Source organism: Sturnus vulgaris, chromosome 1, assembly GCF_052056855.1.
Source record: "Sturnus vulgaris isolate bStuVul1 chromosome 1, bStuVul1.hap1, whole genome shotgun sequence".
NCBI classification, from domain to species: Eukaryota; Metazoa; Chordata; class Aves; order Passeriformes; family Sturnidae; genus Sturnus; species Sturnus vulgaris.
Window position 1 is genome coordinate 30,179,306 of NC_142243.1, and position 23,535 is coordinate 30,202,840.

General features: G+C 35.3%; 1 protein-coding gene across 19 annotated transcripts in view; it reads left to right on the plus strand.

Moving 5' to 3' along the window:
- HDAC9 (histone deacetylase 9) overlaps positions 1–23,535 on the plus strand; it is a 457,908-nt gene that overhangs the window by 374,411 nt on the left and 59,962 nt on the right. For 18 of the 19 annotated variants that reach the window (XM_014894384.2, XM_088162701.1, XM_088162750.1 and 15 more), the window contains one exon: positions 23,294–23,412. In XM_014894384.2, coding sequence (XP_014749870.2) covers positions 23,294–23,412 — 119 coding nt within the window. Of the gene's footprint in view, positions 1–11,882; positions 12,233–23,293; positions 23,413–23,535 lie in introns of those variants that run through there. The other variant, XM_088162778.1, reaches the window with a different exon arrangement.

Below are 23,535 nucleotides of genomic sequence, written 5' to 3' on the forward strand. Positions count from 1 at the left end.
GAGAAAGGGAGATGGAGGGATTAAGTCTCCTCTAGCCCAGATGTCTTTCATGCAAATTTTAATTACTAGAATTTATTTGGGACGTGGTGACATGGATCTGTATTCTGGAGCTGTTCTTCAGTTCCAAAAGTAAGCTGCTGGTAGGATTCAATCTTTCCCAAACAGGCTTTCTAAGTGTGACCCAGCCTCTCAGAAGTGTCCATCCATCTCAGAACCGCAGATATCTCTCAGCATCACATCTGCAGCATCTATGTTCTCATGAAGCCCATGAGCATACATATATATCTTTTTGACATCTGAGGAAACATGATGATCATCAACAAAATGCAGGGCCTGTTGTACACTGTATCGCTTCAAACACAATGAAGTTTTTAAGGCTTAATTACATAAGAAACAGTATAGATGTTGTGCAAGCTTGTAGAATGTCACTTGCAGAAGTTAGGCAAGATATAAGAGTTTCCTAAGTTTCTATTATAGTTTTATTTCCAGCAGTATTCTTTGACAAACTAAATAAATTACTGCATGTATTGGACCTCTGAGGCTTGGGGCAAAGAATGGAAAAATTATTTACAAAAGCTTGAAAATATTTAATCACTAGAGGCAGGGGGCAACTGTGTTTTAATTAGAGGTTCCTCAGGCCATTGGCTGGCTGGAGGCTTTCTCAAACAACCACACAAATGCACTGAATAGCTGTTTGCCAGCCTTAGGGTCAGGCCTGAGATGAAACAGATAAGATAATTGGCTCTAATGAAATCCAGAAGGCCTTGGCTTTCTTGTTTGAGCTTGGATTTGAAAAGTGCGTGTGGAAGTGAGGCTTAATTCAAACCAGTCCTGAACTAGGCCCGTTTTTCAGTGACTTTGATATTGTTTGAAGTTCTGAAAGTGTTCGCCACACCACTAGCCTGCTGGGCTGGGCCTCCCCAGTCACCTTAATTACTGAGCTTTATTGCTGACTTTACTACACAGGAAAGGAGCCATTATATGTTCCATCAACATCAGCTCTCCTCAGATTGGAGGAAAGGGCAGGGTGAAAGGCCACTGTAGGAAGGCAAAAACTTCACTTTGAGGTAGTCAGATCGTTTACCCGTGTTAAATTTCACTGTGCTATGTGTGTACATTCCTCACAACACAGAAGCCCAATTTCCATTTTTTTTAGCAAGTGATTACTTTTCAAAACATTTTGTTTGTGTCTGATTAGCAGAAGGGTACATTTATTCTTAGAGGTGGAAAGAAAGCAAATTGTAACAAACGCCTAATTAATCATCACAGGGGAAAGAAATCTAGTTAAAAACTGTAATAAAGAGAAATTGTTCTTAATGCTTCTTTGAAGTGGGAATAAGTGAGGAAACCCCTATGGTGTGTTTGCAGACCTGACACCCTACAGAACTGACTCCTTACAGCCAGCCTGATATCTTCAGGGTAACTTGTAACGGGCTCTCCAAACACAGAAAAGCTCCTGTGAAGTTCTGTTAGGGCAAGCAACAATTGAGGTATTTTAGCAATGTTAGTTCTGAATTATTCTCTTCAGGATAATTGCTTTCAGAATTTGGTCTAATCTCTTTAGCTGCTCCAGCTGGTGGTGCTGCTGGAAAAAGATGAAGCTGAACTTCTGTGCATGAATTGGTTTTCAGATCTAGACACCCTGTAGCAGGAGAGGTGTCTCTCAGGATCCACAGTCTGGGGCCACTGAGGTGCCTGGGAAGACTGCTGTCAGGAAAACTGGGACAGATCCTGCAACTGCTTAAATGAATATATGTACATATTAAATCATTAATAAGTCAATTAGGCTACTAGCCAGAGTAAAGTTACATGTGTACATTCATGTTTGCAGGATTGGACCTCATGAGACTAATGAAAGCATATAATATTGATCCATTTGTGCCAGATTCCATATTAGCAACACTAGCACTTAATAAAAGAAATATTGATGGAAATTAGTTTCTAGTGGGACTGTAATTCAGATCAAGATTAAAAGCTTTTTTTTTCAATGAGCTCAGAAGGCAAATTTAAAAAGACTGAAAAATCAGTCCTGTTAATGTCTACTCTGTGAAATTTTATTTTGGATTTTTGTTTGTACATTTTCTGTGAAATTTTGATTGTTTTTTGGGATTATTTTCATGGAACTAGTGTTTCTGTTTTTCTTAAATCTTAAAAATGTCTGGGATTCCTTCATAAAAATTAGAATCATACATTCCGTAGAGTATTCAGCCCTTTCCTTAAAGGCAACTCTTTTTCATTAAGAAGGCTTCTGTAGATGGAGATAGTTCCAACTTGTGTTATTTTATAAATAATATAAATATAATATTTAGATTTAAAAATATATTTATAAGTAATAGATGTATATAATATTTGTTAAAACACGAATTTTATGTATATGTAGCTCAAAAATTTTTACACAAAGGACTCATATTTAAGAACCCTGAAGACTTCTTGTTTTTCTTCTCTTTCATGTGACCTGTCACTTTAACATGTTTTCTATTAGTAGAATGGCAAATTCGTTATATGCTTTAAAGAGAAGCTGCAGGTTTTAATATTTTTATCATCATTTTGTGAAATTTTAACCTGTTAAACTCATAGCCATCATCACAAGGAGCTAAGTTATATCTCGGTGTGTATTTTATTAGCACTAATGAGTCTCTCTCTGAGCTGAGAAAATAACTTTTCAAGTCATCATAATTCATCACAATTATTGGAAAACAATAATTTCCCTTCTAATACAAAAGATTGTTTTGTGAGAAAACAGTGATGTAAGTATCATAGTGGGAGAGTATGAGGGTTCCTATAGGCAGCATTTCCAGATGGGCAGACATTTTGATCCTTATTAAATATAAGATTTTGTTTCCTCTCATTTTTTATAATGTAAAAAACAAATGTCCTTTTTGATACCATGCTTTCTAAGAGGTAGTTTGGACTATTAATCATAGCCCATCATTATAAATCATGATCCTTGTCTGACTGTACTTTCAGCTGCATTCACATTTTAGACAGGGTAATGTAATTAAGAGGATCATATATGATGGTTTAATAATATTATAGTATATTGGAAAAGACTTTTTGTCTGGCAGAAGTGAGGTTAGGTGATCTATTAGTGATTTAGTGGATACCTTGCACATATGCCTAATGATCTTTTCAGCAGAAGAAATAAAATGATAAAATCTACAGGTGATTTAATTTGACCTTTGCACATCTTCCCACAAACTTTGTAAAGTCAAGCTTACATGGATAGTGTAAATCAAGCAAGGGATAGTGACTGAGGAAGCATTTTATTACAGGAAAAAATTCCCCAGATGCTTAAATCACTTATTTCCAAAGTTTCCAATCATGTTTTTAAGGTAGTACATTGCTTATTATTAAAAAGGGTGGTTTTGGTTTTTTTAAATGAGAAACTGGGGAGTGTGCACTTTCATGATTTCCACCTTGCTTACAATTGCTTTTAAATCTGCAATTTAATAAAAGGAAGTAAAAAAAAAATTCATAAAGTAGCCATTATCTGATGTAATGATGTTGTGTATTTTTAAAACACTGTATAGACCACACAGGAAATCAGTGGCTGAGCAAAGAGTAAATGTTGGGTTTCATTACTTTCACTACTTCTGTGAATTTGTTGCATCTTTAAAATGGCAGATTAAAAAAAAATGACTGTTAGATGGCATCCTTGTATGTACCAGTCTGCTTTCCTGTAAACGTTTTCAGATAGAAAATCCATCTGCTTTCCTTCTAAGATTTAAGAGTAGATTTTGATTCTGCTTTTCATTATTCTTCCTTTGTATTATTTTAGAATGTGTAAAGAAGAGTTAAATTGAACCACTTGGGTAGAGTAAGTCACTTTTAGATGCAGAACTATGTTCTGTTGTTCATTACCTGTTTTTTTACACTGTTTGATAACAAGAGGGTAACTTGAAGATAAATGCCATAAATAAAAACCATTTAATTGGATGCTGCTTTAACTTCTTATATAACTATAGATGGCTTTTAGATATCTTTTACCCTGGTAAAGAATAAAGGAAGAGTTAATAAGGACATTACGTACTAAGGTATATACATGTGGCTCTTTGACTGTGCCTTTTCATTGCTGTACTCACTAACAACAGTAGGAATAATTCACTGCAGAGAACTTTCACAGAGGATGCCATAGGTACATAACTCTTTTGACTAAGGAATTCAACTGGGATACATTTCTCATACTCTGGCATATGCTATATTCTCATAGATTACTTTTGTGTGATATGAGAGATCAAAGGATTGTACTCCTATTTCTATGACTACAATAAACTTGAAAAGAACAAAAGGTAATACTGGTGAATATCGCATAAAACCAATGAGAACCAACATGATTTAGACGAAAGGACAATTAGAGGAAAAATGAGGACAGCATGCTTCTTTATTGTTCTTGGTTATAGTGTGAAGTCTTGCACCTGCTTGTTAACAAGGTCAGATATAGGATTAAGAAAAACTGAGTGGTTTTAGTTGCATATTTTCTCCTAATAGCTCTGTTTCCTTAATTTAATTCATATGTAAGTATTCCGAAAGAACTACACTGCTTGATAGTTCTGTAATAAAAAACAGAAAAATACACACAAATTCAATATTTCTTTAAAAATTTAAAAGACCTCCCATTTTATTATATTTATTATTGTGCTTAAAATATTTTTTTCAGAAGTGAAATTCAATTCTAACTGTAACATGAAGCATTATTTTCAGTTAGTAGTCAATCCTATTCTAGATGTCTTAATGAACTAATAATTTACAAAACTTAAATGAAAAAACACATGTATTTTTTATTTAATGGAATCTATTGTGTAACTACAGTTTGTGGCATACTAGGTTGTGTAAAGATTGTGGAATTAGCAAAGTGCTAAGTCCTGTGTTGTCCGTGCTGCTTGTGAATATTATTATTCTTAGTAAACTCTAGGTTGTTATAACTTAGTATAATAGTATTAGCTCCCCAGATCACACTATGACTTTTGCACTGAAAGGTAGCAATGTACAAGCTGTTGAGAGGAAACAGAAGGTTCAGCCTGCTTTGTAGAAATAATTTGCATTAGGGCCCTGAAGGAAAATGTGGAATGCAGCCCTACATTTTCAGATCTTATTTCAAAAATTTGATTATACAAATCTGATTCACTTTCCTATGTCCTTTCTGCTCTGAGCATGAGAAAAGATGACTTTATATTTGAAAAAAAAAGCTTGAGTTCCTATGCTCTCTACCCAGGACAATTTCTCTGCCCCATTGCCCTAAGACTGGGTGGAGAATAGTGTTAATGGAAGGCTTCCTAGAATGTTTTCTCTGCGGGAGCTTTTAGCTTGAATGACTGAATAATATTGAGGAAATTGTGATTGTTGGCTTCTCATTTCACACTGGGCAATGGCTAAAAACTACTATATAAACAGAGAGAAATTCAGGCTCAAATTCAGAAATCCAACCGCATCCCTACAATGTAGGCGTCTGCATGTCAGCAAGGTGTCTGCTTTCCCAGTGTGCAGATCTGGGTGATACAGCTCAGTTAGGTCAGCACAACTGAAAAAGCTGTGTGGCTCACCCTTAACCAGGGATATGCATTGGTTGTCTGAATAAATTCCTAGATTTCACTGTCTCTACTGACCAGGGCCTTGATTCAGTTTGCAAACACTGGAGGAGCTGAGGTTACTGCTGGGGCTGGCAGCTATAGCAGAGGATCTCTGGGACATTGTTCAGGTGTCCAGGAAGGGTTCCCCTAATTCCCAAAAGCCACTAGACATCTTCATGTAGGTAATTGAACAGAATGATTTGCCTCCATGTAATACAGTGGGAGTTTAGACCCTCAGCTCCCATAGAGACTCCTACAGTATATTGTAAGCTGTTTACATCTGTATTTTGATGCCATTCTTGGTTATATGTATCTCTATTCTAGTTAATATTTATTTACATACTTGAGGGAAAATTCATTTAAGCATGGTTCCATCCATATATGATTAGGGATATTCTAAGCCAGTGTTTCAGAGCATGCTTATACTTCTATACCTGCAAAGAAAGTGTAAACATGTCCAGTCCAGCTTTAAGCTAGTTATGCAATGTCTGAAGAATTTTCATGAGCTACCCATGCTTATTGATTTTGTCTTTACTGAACAGTGACAAAATATAAACACACACACTCTAAGTAGTTTATATCTGTCCCCAACTAATCTTTCAGGCTGGAAGAAGCTTTATAGAGACTAATATACTGTGCTGACACAAATTACCTTTTCTTAGTAGTATAAAATAGCATGTAAAAGACTGAGTCCCCCTGACAAGAGTTTTTCAGTATCCATATTCACTCATTTCAAACCTACACAGCTCTGCATGTAGCTGTAGCATGCGTTGTAGTCATATCCCTAGGCAAGGTCTCTCTTTAAGTTTATTGATGAAGTGGGAGGTTTACCACTTCAGTTGTATACTTTCTGTTATATCCTTGCATTGCACCTTCCATAGACAGGATTGTTGGCTGCACTTAAACCAAAATACATGAGAACAAGAACCTAGGATGAGGTTGTGTTTTAGTCAGGTTGTACTATATACTTCTGAAGCCACTACCCCTCAACGGGGACCCTTTCCAGAAATTTAGAGCTGGTAATATTTATGAGAGTTCAGAGCAGTTGAAACACTGACTAGAGATCTTTTAAATGGCTAAATTTCAACACACTCCCTAAGGAGCTGGGATGGACATAGTTTCAGACCTGTCAGAGGAAGATCATGCCTTAATTGTACTTCATTGTACTATAAAAAATGAGACCTCTCCACGAGATTTAAGATCTTGTGGTATTGTGATCTGTGTGAAATCTTCAGGGAACTCATCTAGGATCTTACAATGTATGTGAAATAAGCTTGTGTCACTAACAAAGGTAGAAATAGTCACATAAATATGATGGTTTCTGTAACTGATCTTTTTAAAAGTATCTGCAACTTGACAGGGAGCATCTTTTCAGTGTGATTTATTCTGTAATATAGTACACTCCAGTGGCTGCCTTCCAAAAATGCTGTCTTGACTATTTACTTATGAGGAGAGCAGCCCCAAATCACTCAGTTTGATGACTCTGGCATTTCATTGAAAGATGAACACTGCTTTGGCTGTGGTACAGATGCCAGCCTTTAGAACAGATAATTTCTGAAAGCATGAAGGACAAGTTATATTTTTCAGTAGTAGCTTTTACTGTGACAGAGGTCCAGATTAAGCATCTCAGTTTTAAACATTGTTATAGTCTTGAAAAACGAGTTTGATATGTCATGGAGTGTGATATGTCATGTTTGATATGTCATGCCATTTGAAATGACATGGTATAATACTGTTACTTTTATTTGTTAAAATTAAAATCAGCTAACTTCTGTCAGAGGTACAGTCCTTTCTCCAGTCTCTGATTCAAACCATTCGCAAAAGGTTTCATAAATCTCTTTCACAATCACAGGAAAGAGATAGAGACTGTGTAATTTAGGCAACATGCAAACTATGTCTCTAAACCTCATTTCTAGCCACTGGGATGTTGTAGAAGTCTCTGGAGTTTCCAGAAATATCCTCCACAGCAGGTTGCTGATTTGTATTGAGTTTTCTCTTCCACTCACCCTGGGAAGAGCAAGAATGTTACTGTTTGTCCCTGCTTAGGGGAATGCTTGAAAACATATCCTTGGATGAGGAGAAAGGCAGAGTTTGAGGAATTAAAGCTTTGACTGATGCAGTTTTCTGCTAGCACATGGGCAGAGGTGGTAACATAAATGGTGTTTTCCTACTTCAGGGATGTTCAACCGGAGGACATGCCTTTTACTGGAACCTGTCCCAAGGGAAAAGGACGTAGCATAGGGGACTTCACTGGAGTTGGTAGTTCAGTTAAGGGTCCGACCAGTGGTCCCAAGCCTGACACATAGAAATGTGCAAGTAATTCTGTGACTAATGCTGCATGCATCCTTTAAATGATGCACCTGATGGTCTTTGCCTAAGTGTCTGGCATTGCATCTTCAGATGGATCACAGAGATGGCAAGGTAAAATGCACAAATGTGAGAAACAATGAAGGCCCAGGAAGTGAGACCATATGAGCACTTCTGGAAGATCAGCAACTTGCTGTACTGTTAGAGACATTTGTCGAGAATTTGTCTTTATTAAGAAGGAAAACAAATAGCTTCAAGCTGGAAGTTTCTGACTGAATTCAGTTTAAGGATTGATTATCTCTGATCATCAGTGGCTAGATTTCTCCTTTAGAACAGGAAGTTGTGCCATTCATGTTGTCACAAAGATAGCTGTAGGGTATTAAGCCACCATGTTAAGCCATTTTCAGTGATGGAATAATGTATATATTTGGCTTGTGATTCTAAAGGGTTTTAAATGCATGTCTAACCTTTTCTTCATGAGTATTCTGCAACAGATACAATAAGATGCAAAAATAAAATATTTGGAGTTTCCCTCCAGAGATTACTAAAGTAAGTAACATGATATTGTGCTAACCTGTGTGCAGGTAGGACACTAGGGAGTTACAGTTTTCTGGGAAAAGCACAAATGGGCCCTGTAGAAATTTATGTTTCCAGGAATAACAGCACAATGTACCTTAGACAACTTTCAGAGAAGTAACATGCTTAGGTCAGCGAAGACATCCAGGACGGTCTTAAAGCTGCATTAAAAGGAAAGCAATTCAAGTTTGAAGGTCAAAAAAAAGAAGTTAGAGTGATCATCATCTCTCAGAATGAAACTCTTGAGTCTCATGCATTCTGTCCTCTCTGAGATAACTGGGAAGTAAAGGGGATAATAGAGGGTTGGGCTAATAGTAAAGAGCAAGCAGATGAGAGAAACCAGAGTAAAAGGAGAATGTAGATGAGGCAGAGTAGAAGAAAAGATGAGAGAAAACAGATGGAAACCAAAAAGCCAATGAAATGAGAGAGGCAAGACTACAATGATTTACCGAGGGCATGATGAAATTCCTCTGGATAAACACTGAAAGAAACTTATAGCCTCAGTCCAACTCTGGAATAAAAAGAAAAAAATCACTTTTAACAGGGTTTTAAATGGGTTAAGACAGAACTTTGTGAAACTTTTCATCCTGGAATTAGAAACAGAGATTCTATAACAGGATATTCTGATAGTAGGGTGACCTTGCATAGATTAGGTTGAAATAAACATTAGAAAAAACCCCATGTTTATTTGAACCAAACTTTAAATTCCTTGAGGTCTATTCTTTGCTGATATATATTTCCTTTTTAATCTGTAAAGAGCCTACAATTTAATCTATATTAAGTATGCATATATAAAATGAATTGATAACAAGAATGCATGTAAAACAAGTTAAACAAAAGCCAAGGCTGGAACACCATTTTTTAATCGAATTAGTATGAATAATAATCTTTATTCCCTCAATAGTAAATAATTATTTCCAATTATTTGGGATTTTGAATTTAAAAATAATTCTAATTGCATTTTTTTAACTTATGGAACGAGAATGTAGGAACTCTTCAAGGAAGCACAAGTCTGAAGAAATTTATCAGGATTTTAATTCATTTGCAATTAGAAACAGAATCAAATTTGAAGTTCCGTGTGTACCCTGTAGCTGTTGAAATAACAGTGGTTTTCCATTCTAAATGCTTTTTAACTGTACAATATCTGCATGAATTAAAGAAATTCTGAGTATTCTAGAATTAAAGCAGCTTCCTTAAACATTCTTGAGCTGCACTAATCAATAGCGAGCAATCCTGCTAAAAAGAGAACTTAGATTACAAGCTAGAGTACTTCTAATTTGTTGGTTTAGTCACAGCTTTTTTTTTTTTCTTCATGATCGGACTAGAGGTCTTCTTTGGTGATTCAATGGAACTTAAAGAGAATGGAATACAGCCAGAGGGAGATGAATATATCAGCCTTGGCAGGATGAGCTTATTTTTAAGCCCTCTTTTATCTTTGATGCTCCTCATCTCTATCATTGCTTTTCTTGGTGAAGAAAGCACTGCAACGAGGTGATGGGAAAGCTGGATTACTTTTTATTGTAGCAAGTAAGATTTACCAGTTCTCATTTCACAGTCAAGTCTCTTCAAAGATAACTATTTCCTTCCTGACTGGGTTTTCACTTGGACTGACAGGTTGCCAGTATTCCCAGTGTCAGAGCACCAACTGATGTTTGAGGTTGGAATTAATTTTAAAGATTTCCAATTAAAAGCTCAAATATTTTAGAATTCAAGATATATAAAAAAAATTTGCTAACAATTTAACAGCTATGACATAAAATTTAAATTTATAGTTTTCCTACTTCAATATATTTTGAATCTAACTTGAGTAAATAATATAAAAAATACAAATGATTTATTTGAATGTAGAGGGAACTCATTGAAAAACTACTTGACTAATAGTGTCCATCAAGTATGCAGAGCTGGATAAAAAAAAAGGAAAAAGACATGAAGTATCCAATAATTGAGAAAATAAAAATTAAATTTTAAATATTATATGATTGATCTTATGAATTAAAAAAAGTCAAAAAGTCTTTAAATTAGGACTGCAAATTGGGTGATTATATATACAGCCGTTCTGTACATTCCCTTGACACTACACTGACTGAGGATTCTGTTTCTTCTTCCAAAGACTGAAGTATCTTACAGCAACACAGTACAAAAAATACAAATTTAGTAAGTAATTTTTTCCTTAGCTGTTTGTGCTGAAAGGCTGAAAAATTATTTTTGCTTAGTTGCCAAGAGTCTTCTAACCTTTCTTGAGGGGGTCACAACTTAAAAATCTGCTGGATCATCTCCCATGTATTAGCAATGATAAAAACTTCCTCCTATTCACTGTAATTGCACACCTCCTATGAGAGGTTTGGCAATTTCATGTTGGAAAGGTTATTTTAATGAAGAGTAGATGAGAATTGTATGCCAAATTTATCAGCTGGTGTAAAATTCCATGTGTTTAAGTCTAGATTGGCAACTGGAATTGAAGAACTCACTGCCAAAAGGCTATTGTTCAGTGTTTTGGAGACTGTTGGTAATCCAAAGGTAGCAGCATGAAAAGTGCTGCTTTTAACTAATCCCTTGAATAGTTTACAAGATCTGTTGGCAATTTCAAGTATGACGAAAGTATTTCATAAAGTAATGGTAATTTAATTGCAGTAAGTACAGTAAAGCTGACTAAAGTAGTCAGATCCTTAGGAGAGAAATTATTATGACGTCCTGATGGGGTTTCTGAAATACTTGGGAAACTAATGTTTTGCTAAAAATATTTTGGCCTCATTAAAAGGTCCAATTTTTGAATGGAGTGAAGAATTTGAATTTTGTGATACCTATATATTGTGAAATCAAGATATCAAAGCTGAAATAACTATTTTATTTTATTTTTAAGTGAAGTTGATTTGAATATACATTTTACTTACATTTATTTCAATGTTTCCTGAAACTTCACAATCATTTTACTGAAGTTTCCAGTCTAAATTATAATATTTTGATTTTCACTCTGAGACAGAAGTGCAACAAAAATAAATCTAGAACTGGAAATCATGCTTAGGTATGTTTTTGTTGCTAGTTCCAACTCTGTAAATTGAGATGGACATTAGAAGAAGGAACTATATGATTAAGTTCATTCTTACATTTTCTTGAAATTAGAATCAATCTAAGTTTCCATGACAACTAACTATATAAGGATGGACCAGCCAATAATGAGAAACAGCTTTCTTTTTTATTGCTGTAGCATATGATAGGAGAAGTCTTTCTTGTTCCATGCTGTTGAGGAGACTATCCAATTTATCACTCCAAAGAGGATCCAAAAATTATTAAAGAAGGTGTGACCACTTCAGTTTTTCAAGAGAAGGACAGGGACATAAGTTCACTGGGGAAAGGCAAATTCAGAAATGTCAAAATGTAATTTTCAGATGCTTTTCAGTTAAATCCCAAATTTCACCTTGATTTTTTTCTCAGTCCTTCTTCAGAGGTCCCGACAACATGAAGAGTTGGTGCGAGTGATTGTATTGGCAAATGGAATATCAGTGTGTCAATATGACTCTCTTGGGCTGAGTGGGATTGCCTTTCTGCTGTAAAATCCCTGCCACAGATAAAAGGCTTCTTCCGTATGCACCACTGAAGGAGTTATGATTGATCAAAGAACACAAAAATCTACACTTCTTTTGCAGATATCAAATACAATCTGTTAGGAGAAATATTGGTTCCATGAAGTCAATGGAAGCCTAAGTAAAATATTAAATCATATTGCAATATATCCGCATTTTCATATTTTGTTTTTCAGTCTGAGATTTCTGAGATTTCTGAGATTTCAAGTGCTTTACTGTTCACTATTCTTATCTTGCAAAATAAATAAATAAAAAGGACAGTGAAACATTTCTGCAGAAGTCATGTTATTCCTGAACTCTGTGGTGTTGTGTCCAGTCATTTTTTAGAACTTTTTGTTTTTCCTTTTTTCCTTATCCTTTTTTCCTCATTGTGTCCATGAATGGAATGTGTATCCTTTTTGTACTATTATTACTTGAGTTCCTCTGAAGTTGATACAGTATCTTCTGAGCATCATGGGTTTTTTTCAAATATTGTTTTAATACAGATTATTTTACTATTTTTGTACTTTATTAAACTTCTTATTTGTGACATTGATTCCTTAATACTTAAAGTTCTTTCTAGATGAAGATGCTTCCCTTTTAATTTTATGTATAAAACTATTTTTTCATACTACTGAAACCAGAAAAAAAATTCCTGTTGTCCTCAACGTGTCATATTTGGCTTCATATTTCCCTAAGCCTTAGTTCTCTCCAACCCTTTATTTGGCTTCAGTCTTTAAGTTATAAGTGTAACCCTCTTGCAGAAGAGTGTTTCTCATTTTAAAACAGCCTACCTGATGATACTCCTGAACAAGTCTGGTACTTTTATTTGTGGATTGAGTCCTTCCAGTCACATTCAATTCAGTTGATCTCTAAGTGTTGACATCCAATTTTCTCTCTCTTCGAAGTCTATCAAATTTCCTCTATTTTGTTGAGTGTAAAGGAAGAACAGGGATAGAGTAATATAAAAGAGACAGGATTCCTCCAAGCTACCCAGAGCCAACACCAGATCACATTTCTAACCAAATAGTAGCTGAAACTGCACCAGAAAGAGCTGTAGTTTCTAACACCATGAGGTACCTTGGGATTAGTGCATTAGTGAGAGTATTCCCCCTGGTCCCACAAATATCTCCTCTCTTTCTCTCTGAGAATTTTCTGGGAGAGTGGGAGGGAAGAGGGAGGAGGAAAGGGCAGGGATTGAAAAGTGCTTTTCTGGGTTCCCTTACATTATCTATAAATGTTTCTTCTAAATCCTCAAAAAAATTATATCAGTATGGATTCCATTAAGTGGCATTCAATTTAGGTAAAGTGAGAAGACTTGAAGTTTTTGTACTGTATAAGCCTTATTATATGAGGGAAACTGTATTTTTTGCTATCAGAAAGAAGGCCAGCTGGTCTGTTTAAATACATGCTAGATGTAGTGAGTTGGTCCAAATGAGTTTGTCCAGTGAGCTGGTCCAAAGTGGCCTCAGCTCCAAGGCTCTGCCAAGCATGAAGCAGACAAACTTGCCTGGGTTTACTTATACAGAAGTGGTGAATGCTGTTGCTGCCTGTAGCATCAATATCCTGCCTGTAGTCTCAATTAAGATCAAAGGCACCTCTTGTTGGTTAATTTGGTTCAGGTGTAAGAAAATGTCTATATGTTCCTTGTCTACCAGTGTCTTTTGTTCTTCAGCAAAAAAACAGGAGGAAATAACATATGTCTGCATCTTCTCTTCAGAACATCAGAAAAATACTAGTCATATGAGCAATTTTCTGAGTAGCATTGCTTCAAAGGAAAAGTGACAATACAGAATAAAATGGCAGTTGCTATCCAGAAAATTGTGAAATTCTTGTTTAATGACAAGCCAGAAAAGCAGAGAGAAAATACCATTAGAAGTAGCTATGAGTATATGGAAGAAAACACAAGGCAGAGCAAGAAAGCATCTGTAAGAGAAAATATGTAGAGACCTCTGAGAAAAAAATTAAGACAACTTCATGTACTTTGTATTCACAACCATGTTGATGAATACAGCATGTGGAAAATTATGGTTTTGTGAATGGCTATGACCTTGATAAATAATTTGATTTCTAGAAAATGTTGCTTGTTTTTTAATTTACATCTAAAAGGAAAAATAAGTCCCCTTCTGGGCAAAATATACTTTTCAGAATTGAAGAAAATTTCTTGGTAAAAGTGCTTTTTCCAAGGGATCTCTGTGTCTTTTATCCACTCAACTTATTGCTCTCATGAAAAATGCAAGCACTCCAATTCATTTCTCCAGGCATTCTAAAATCAGATTTACCTTCCTTTCTTCCCCACATCTCACTTTTGCAAGAACTGAAAACTACTTTACACTTGTCAAGTAATACTCATTTGTGGTGACATAAGCAGATTGTTGCCATTGCCAACTAAGCTGTTGTATAATCAATAAAAGTAAATGTTAGGTACCATATATTCCTGCTGTGCATCAAAGTGTATGCTATATCCCCAGTCTGAAAAGCTTCACTAAAGGTTTTCTCATAAACAACCTCTTTGGAGTGTAGATTTTGGACCTAGAGACAAACTCATACTCTAGAGCCCTCTTCTTTTAATTTATCCAAAACAGCACCATTTCCTTCTTTTCCCCAATTCCACCATCCTATGGAATGTCATTAAAATAGGTACTAGACTTTCCTTTCTCTTATACTCTTCTTGGAGGGCTGAGTAATTGTAAAAATTTCAAGTACCCTAAAATATACACTGAAATGTAGAATATGCACAAAATAGCGTGCTTTTCTGTAGATGTAAGAAATTCCTTGGAGACTATTTCATGCTGTCATTTATTTTGTGAATTCTGTAAATATGACACATTGAGGCAAGTTTTTATCTCAGTATTTAAATATTTCTGATACTATAGCACTATCTTTTGTTTTCTTATGAGCAATCTTATTACTACATAATAAGATTACTGGGAGCAGTGAACTGTTTTGGTAGTATTATTAATTTATTATGTTAACATTTTAGGCCATGTCTTTTATAATAAAATACTGCTGAGACAAATTACTTAGTAAAAAGGCAAAACTGATAGTTATTTTGATATAGAAAATACTGTAGTATTTTCAGCCTTTATAAGAATGTAATGTGTTTTCTAAACAATTGTACAAATTTTAAAACAGAAAAAGTACCCTCAAATGTGATTATTATATTTGTGACAGAAAAGCCTCTAATTACTTACTTTCTTTTTCTTCCATAAAATAATGAGCATTGAATTGATTTTTCTGGTAGAAACATGTTGCACCATGAAAGCTAAATTATATCTTAAACAATACTTAGTGGTAAAATTTGGCAGTGTGTGTGCATGTGATAGTACCATTTCCCATACGAGTTAGAATGGCTTTGATAGAAAAATAATTTGCTTTAAATAGTGAGATTCCATATTTATAGCATTTTGCTTTCTCAGTGTTGGAGATACTACTTTAGGTTATTCTGTGTTTTATTTTAAATTCTGTCTTGCAAATTAAACCTCTACTTCCTCTCATATATCATATTCAGTTGTGCAGCTCTTGGAAGCCACATCAGTCCTTTAGCTAACAACTGGAATTTAGTAAATAAATTGTTCACAAGAATAACATCTACCAACCAGTTTTATTTGAGATCTGAGAAATAACTGAAAGGTAAAAAATCAACTTTTTTTTCCATCATGTAAGTGCTTCCACAAAAGCCTGAGAAAACAATGGAATATTTAATAGAAAATGCAGATTTTCTAAACTCTGTTTTTCAGGATAAAAGTGTTCTGTGTCCTGCAGGTATTATCCTGGTATTATCTTGGTCTATATTTCCATAGAAAACTTTATATTTGTATACTTTCCTTTGAGACTTACAAACTTGCCTTTTAAGGTAACCTTTTCTTTAAACCTATACTCATTTGAGAGATATTTTGACCCATGATTTTTGAACAAGCTTATTTACCATAATCTTTAGCCAATCTCTTTACCTATTACCCCTGCACTTTGAATTTAACTTTCTGAATACAGACATGAGTGCACATAATACACGTGTATATGCTTTTGCCTGTATTTCAAGAAGTTGGATAATTTTACTTGACTATGCTATTAAATTTTAAGTGAATTCTGGAAAATACAAAGTAGTGATTCTTCTCATAGTTTTTCTATACGTTAACTTTTCCTTGTTTTGGTCCTTTTTATACTAGTTCAGAGACTCTGTCTGAGGCATATTATAGATCAAATGTGGAAGAGTCCTTAAAATTACATTCAAACCACCTTTCTAAATAATAAAAATAGAAGGATGAGCAGATATTTTTGACAATATTTCATATACTTTTTGACTGCTTAAGATCTTGCAGTTCCAGCTGTAAAAGAATTCAGGAAAGTTACATGAAGGATGCCAAAATAATTATTCATTTAAAAAGGAACCCACAAATAATAGCCTTAGGCTCTGAAAATGTCTTTAAAAGCCAAAAAAAAAAAAAAAGCAAAGTGCAAGAAAGGAAGCAAGAAAGAAAACAAACAGTTGGTCCTTCTAAAACTTTTCATTCAGTGGCACTTAGATGCTGCTACAATTATAACATTTAAAATTGCTAACTTTATAGATGATCTTTAAGTGGGTGCATCCATGGAAGACCTTGACCCTTTAAACATTTTGGCATGTGATTTACTTCAAAACCATGTGCAAATCCCAGTGACATGATTATTATTTGCAGTACTGAGGACTTCATATTGATGTGGTACCTTTTGCCCATTGAAGAAATAAAGAAAAATATATTTTGTATCTCCAGAAAACATGTAAGGTAACTATAAAATAAAAGTAAGGACAGAAATATTGACTGTTCTTAAAAAAGAAATAGAGAAGAAAAACAATTATTAAAAAGATATAAAAAGAAAACCTAAAAGAATAAAGAAAATATATGAAAATAAAGGCTGTAAAGATAAAACTTCTATAAAATATATGCCTTATAAACTAATGCAGACAAAATTGGCAGAATTTAGGTATGCCTTGGAGGATAAATACAGGACAAGGAGTTTTGAGGGAATGTTCTCAAATTGGCCTTGATAAACTTGGGCTGACAGCAGAACTTGCACAAAGGAATGTTGTGACAGTAAACTAAAATTTTAATGAGAGACACTATTATAAACTAGATGCAGAAAAAAGTATTATCTGCGAGAAGTTTTATGTAGCTTTCTGTGAGAAGACACATTACTTGATACTGTTGCATTAAAACATATGTGAAAAAAACACATAAAAATAATAGATACTGTAAGTTCCACATACCTATAGGGACAATCCTTTAAATGCTTTCTGATCTGTTTTTATCAGGGAACATTCGACAATTTACTTTACCTTGTGTAATTTTAAGGTAGAACAACATAGTGATTGTTTGGTACAGTATTTTATTTGCATTATGTGAAACTGAAGGCGGAACTACATTCTTTCAAACAACAGACTGGGTTTTCATTTGGTGGCTAAACCCCCACTATAATAGCACTAATGCCTTGTATATATCTTTATTCTTGTGATATGCAAGTCTGGTATAACTGAAAAAAATAATACTGCATTTATAGGTTTGGGATATTTTTCCCTACTTCTTGAAGTTATGGACTTTAGAGTCTTCTACATTTTCTCTCAAGATTTTTCAAGAGACTACTGGGTAATTTATTCAAGGCTTTTACCAGCTTTTAGTTTTAGCTGATTCATCTGTGAAGTGGGTAAAGAAATGCCTGCTTTAGAGGAGTATGCAATCAGAAACAGCTATACTGATTTATACCAGCTGAAGAGATGAATCTTTCTTTTTTTCAGTGTTCTCAAAGTACTTTGAGATCACTGGATGAAAACACTGGAGGATTTTAGGGAAAGAGCAAATAATTTATGTTACTAGCTATTCCAATCTACAGTTTCAGAACAGCATGGATTATTTTTCTCAGTTACATAAATTATTGTCCTGGGCTGGTATTCCTGCTCATTTCCTTTTTAAATTAACAACACAGCAAAAGAATTGTAGCTATTTGCATAAGTTTAAGTTTCTTTGGAGATTTCCAGCTCTGTGTCGTGGTGCTTGGAGAGTTGTTTCTGCGTTGGGTACTTCTCTGCAATCTCTTCTGGGAGAACAAATGTTTGGTAGCATCCTAGCCATGTGCTTTGAATGTACAAAAATAGAATAGCAGAATAAAAGAAACAGAGTCCCTTGGTGGAATCGCTTTAATGTCTTGCATCTGATGTTCAGATTGGTGGGGAGGGGAGGATCACATGCCTGATGTTTTCTCTAGAACTACACCCAACTGGAAGCCATCCCTTGGCTTCTCTGCGGACAGCAGCATACCCAAATGGAACATATTAATTCTTTGGGGAAATCTCCTTAGTCAGACAAAAAGAAGTCTTTTCAGCTTCCCAGATACATGCTCTGTTCCCAGTACCATCAGACTGAAAGAAGAATCTGCATTATGTTGATCTGGAAGACACAGTTTCTAACTCCAACTGCAAGGTTTAGATAAATAACTTCTTTGATGCAGCTGCTCAAGCTTTCAAGTTTTGGCATGTTTATTAATGAAAATGAACGAGAAAAGAAAGAAACAGCCAGGCAAGATGCCCCTGTAACTCTGCTGTCATCATTAGGTGAATATGGTTTACCAAATATTTATGCTTCTATATGATTCAGATCACAGAAAATAAATAGCACTTTTATGTGTTTTATTTTCTTTGGAGAAAGAAGTGGAGGAGAGTGTGAGTCATAGTGGAAGAATAAAATCTATTTCTTTTCTGACAAAAGCTGCTTGTTTTGTGAGAAAAGGATCCTAGCATTAACTTCAGTTTGCTGATAAGCTCTGGAGCCTGACTGGCTTCAAAAAGAAGTGATGTCCTGCCAGTCCCCAGTCTGTACCTGTCTGGTGACCCATGGCAAGAAGCCAAATCATATTTCTTACTCCTGCTGGGCATAAGATAATCAGTGCTCCTAGCCGGGTCTGAATGCAGGCTGCTGGTGCACCCTTGCAAGGATTTCTGGTGAGCAGAATTTTGACCCTTCACACTGTAACATATCCTGCCAGCTGCAGCCTGACTTCTGAGCATAGGGCTGGTCTGAGGAATCTTGGAAGGTTAACATCAATATGTATTAGTGTATGAACAATGTTATTTGCCTACTTTAAAAAAAAACCACCCCATTTTATTTTTTTGTTACAATCAGATTGAGAGGGTTCTCTTCCTAGGCAGCTGAGAAGGGAAGTGACATGGTTATGGGAACTCCTGAGGAGGTAGTCAGTGGCTGATCTGTCCTTTGTACTCCTTGCTGTGCCCTCCAGAGTGTAGAAGAGATAGAAAAGGTGCAAGATACAGGGTCTGATGATTCTCTGCTCCCAAGATAGTGAAGGATCAGGAACTGACACTGCCTGTCCAACCATCCTGAGGTAGGGAAAGATTGTTTACAAGGGAGAAATGATCTTCATGTTGCTTTCTATAGACTTTCTTTACAACTACCAACCTCAAAGCATTTGTTGCCATGGCAGGGAGGGTGGGCTAGATGACCTTTAAAGGTCCCTTCCACCCCAATCTATTCTATGGTTTTACAATTCTGTGATTTTCCTAAAGACAGATATTCATATGAAGGTGCTAAAGCCTGTGAGGTGACAAGGGACAAAAGGTTTTATGTATGTCCTGGTGAAATTAAGACTATATTTAAAAATGTGTGTGTATATAATTCCTTAAAGAACTTCACAAGACAGGAAAGTATCTGTCATTTTTGTGAAATAATTTTCATGTGTATTTTTTGCCATAAAGCAGTTACTGCCAAGGCTAGACAAACTTTAGAGATGTTCTACCTACATAAACTCCAAAGCAAAATGCTGTTTTTCAGATGTTAAGTTGCTCTTTTCTGAGTGGAGATATCATAGAATTTATTCAAAAGAGTAATCACCTAAATGCCTGTAGATTAATGTAGAAGACTGTAGAGATTTAGGAACCAAAGGTCTATATGGTCTTTGCAATTGAGTGACTTCTGGCTGTCATCTCTTTGAAAAACAAAATAGTTTGAGAGGAGTCAAGCTTGCTATGTCAGTTAAGAGATTCTTTTTTTTTAAGTTTTCCCTGATATCTTTCAAAAAGAAAAGTCCTTAGAGGTTCTTCAGTAATAAATGAAGAACAGTATAAGATGGATGAGCTCTGGTATTCCACTTCCCTCAATACTATAGAGGATGAAAAAGAAATGAACAGAGGTTATATAGGTTAGCTCTTCTAGTACATTCTGCACAAAGTAGCAGCAGCAAAGTTCTGTCTTAGTTTGTGAGACAATATTACAGCAAAAATAGGATGTTATTTTTCTGGTGAAATGTAACACTGTGTACATTTTTAAAACAAAAAATTCTTTCTTTCAGAAAAGTCCTCTTAGCTGTTATTTTGATAATGTGAATTCAGGTAATACTGAAAGCAGTAACAGAACACTGAACTCTAAATGCCACCTCCAGTTATTAGTGTTATAGCCTTCTCCTTTCTTTAGCTGAGATTCCTATATATCATTTCTGTAGAGATTTATGAATGTGCTACTATTTCCTGTTCAGCACCATTAAAGATGGTGTTAATAGCTATTCCTGGTTCTTTGTGTCGAAAGACCTTGCTTTCAGTATTTAATAATTTTCCTATTGCTACTCAGTATGGCCGGCAGTTTTAATGTCAGACATATTTATTTGACAAAAATTTTGAATAAACTGTGTCTAAACAATTTTTGCTGCTTCTATGAATGAGATTAAGGGTCAAATGCATTGTTTTGCCCCATTGTTATTAAAAATTGTGCTGACATCTTTACGCTTAAAAGCAAGGTCTTGAAATGTGGTAGAAGTGTGGTAGATTTTCCAAATGTTCCAAATTATAAGACTCAAAAATGTCTTTGTGTGTTAGACTGGTGAGGCTTGTTACTGCTCAGCAACTTGAGTTTGCAGAGCTTCTCTGGACTGAACACACTCTGACTGACTCCTGAGCTTAGTCTGTGCTGTACTCTGTAGTGCTGCCACTTTGTTTGACATGGGGAAATAAAAATCAGAGCCTGACTTGAATTTGAGGAAATATGAATGGAGAGGAGGAGGGCAAAAGCTCAAGTGGCTGCAGATAGGGAGGGTTCTTCATGGGATCCCTCCTTCTTTCAGTGTATAAGATATATGGTGCTATGGGGACAGATGAAGATTATGTATCAGCCACAATCCTCATCAGTAATCAGGATCCATGCCACATGTGTTGCAGACGTGAGGAAGTTTGGGAAGTATGTGTTGCTTCAGACAATGAATTTGTAATTAGAGTATCAGAAGGTATGTACATAAGACGTGGTTGCATAGGAGACCTTTATTCCTGATGTTGTTCCCTAGCTTTGTGGAGATTAGCCTTCAAAAGCTTAGTCACTATAGTGTCTAATGTAAGTATTCATATGTGTACTTTGTGTGTTATAGAGTTCTACATCGTGGAACAATAGGAAAAAAACCTAGAGGAGAAGTAATTGACTGCCTGCCTCCAGGCCATGTCAGTTCAAACCTGTAGCAAGCTTGGTGGATATTTATTTTAGCTATTATAAAAAGTCCAAGAGATGGAGTGTCCAATTTTCTTAAACATATTATTTGTATTATTATTTATTCTTACTATTTAAAAGCTTGTTCCAGTGTCATAATAGGTTTCCTGCTGCAGCTGCTTCAGGTCCTGTTTACAGGGTACAGAAGAGTTATTTCTTCCCTCTTGCAACAACTTACAAATTTGTGCACTTTTATCATGTTTGCTTCCATGTTATGCAAATCAAAGAATTATGTTATTTATCCACTTAAGTTATGTTTTTAGAAATTTTTTCTTTGCTTTTGATCTCTCCAGGTCTAGGTCTTTCATGAAGTGCAGTGCTCAATACTGGAATCCATATTTCAGCAGAGGCCTACTAATGACATATAAAGAAAAGGAATGTTTCCCAACTTATATCACTTTGCCTGCAGATATTTGTGGTGCAATTTCAGCAAAATCATGAAAAAAATTTAAGCAGCCTCAATCCTTTTTTTTAAATGTAAAACTACATTCATTGAAATGCTGTGTGCTCTGACAAAGACTTTTTGCTTCATCTGAATTCTCTTTTTTTTATTATTAACAATGAAAAGGAATATTTTCCTAATATTAAAATTACCTTTGAGGTAAACAAAGCAAAATAAAGTTTATAATGCATAGATCAAAAACTAAACTAAAGAAAAGCCTAGAGAACTGTTAATATCATTAATGCGTCTTTTTTTCCCCACGGAAAACCTAAACCTTTCAACAAAAATATAATTTCTTTGGAATAAGTTGTTTATCAAATAAATTAATAAACATTAAACTTAAACAAATAGCATTACACATGCACAACATTCACCTTCACATTCTAACCAGTGTAGACCAATTGGGATTTTCTAGAATTAATTTATCTGTGATAAAACATTCATGTATGTATTTGCCTTTTAATCCTAGCCATGTCCCCCTGATTCAGCACAGCCACTTCAGGCTCAGTGTTTGTCAAATCAGTGCAAAAGCCATCCTTAGTCTTTCCCTTTGGAGTCAGCCTGAAAGAAAACATCTGCAAGTGGAGAACACAGGGGCTTATCTTCTCCTTCAGTACATCTTTCATGCTTTGAGATTGGAGAAGGGCAAAATCAAAGTGATAAAATATCCACACATAAATTTGTCGAGGAAGGGGTTAAAAAAGTGGAATCTTTGTGACTGAAAAGGGCTGAATTATCTTCCTGACACCAGCAGGGGTTGCTGTCACTAGTTTGTGGTTGTCACATTCCTGTTATGCTTGACCTTGGAAAGGCTTGACAACATAGTCTGGATTTGATTAAGGGAATTTCATGTTTTTCCTTTGCTAGAGTCACCCCCCACCTCGACAAACATTTTAAAATGTTAAGGAGTAAAAAAAAAAAGTTTGGAAAGCAAACATTTTCCCAAAAGAAATTTATAGTTCAAATTTACACCAAGTTCGCACTAACTGGAGCAGTCCGGGTTTCCAGTCAGGCTTTGAGAGCTCTCTGTAAACCATTAGTCACTTCCCTGGAAGAGGCAGCTTTTTATAGGCAGCAGGATAAAACAGACACAGATGTGTAAGTAATATTAGAGGCTTTCACATGTACCTGCCTTTTTTTTTCTGTCATAGAAAAGAAAAAAGATTGATTATAGAAAGAAATTGATTGAAGCCTTGGACTTGAAGCTACCATGGAGATTGTTTGAATGAAAATAAAATATCTTGTTTGTTTCTGATTGTGATAATTTATTTAATGAAGATGGAAGTTCTTTTAATTTTATCACATTGGGTTCTTTACATCTTACAGGACTGTGATTATGCCAGCTGCCAACGAGTTTGATCCAGAAATTGTCCTGGTGTCAGCAGGATTCGATGCTGTGGAAGGCCATGACCCTCCGCTGGGCGGGTACAAAGTCACAGCTAAATGTAGGTATTGCCATTGGCACGTGTTTCTAAGTTGCCATTTTTCCTGGTTAGGAACCTTATTATATAAATCCAGTTCACATCTTTGTTTCTGTTTTGTGAGATGACAGCTGTGTCACTGAGGGC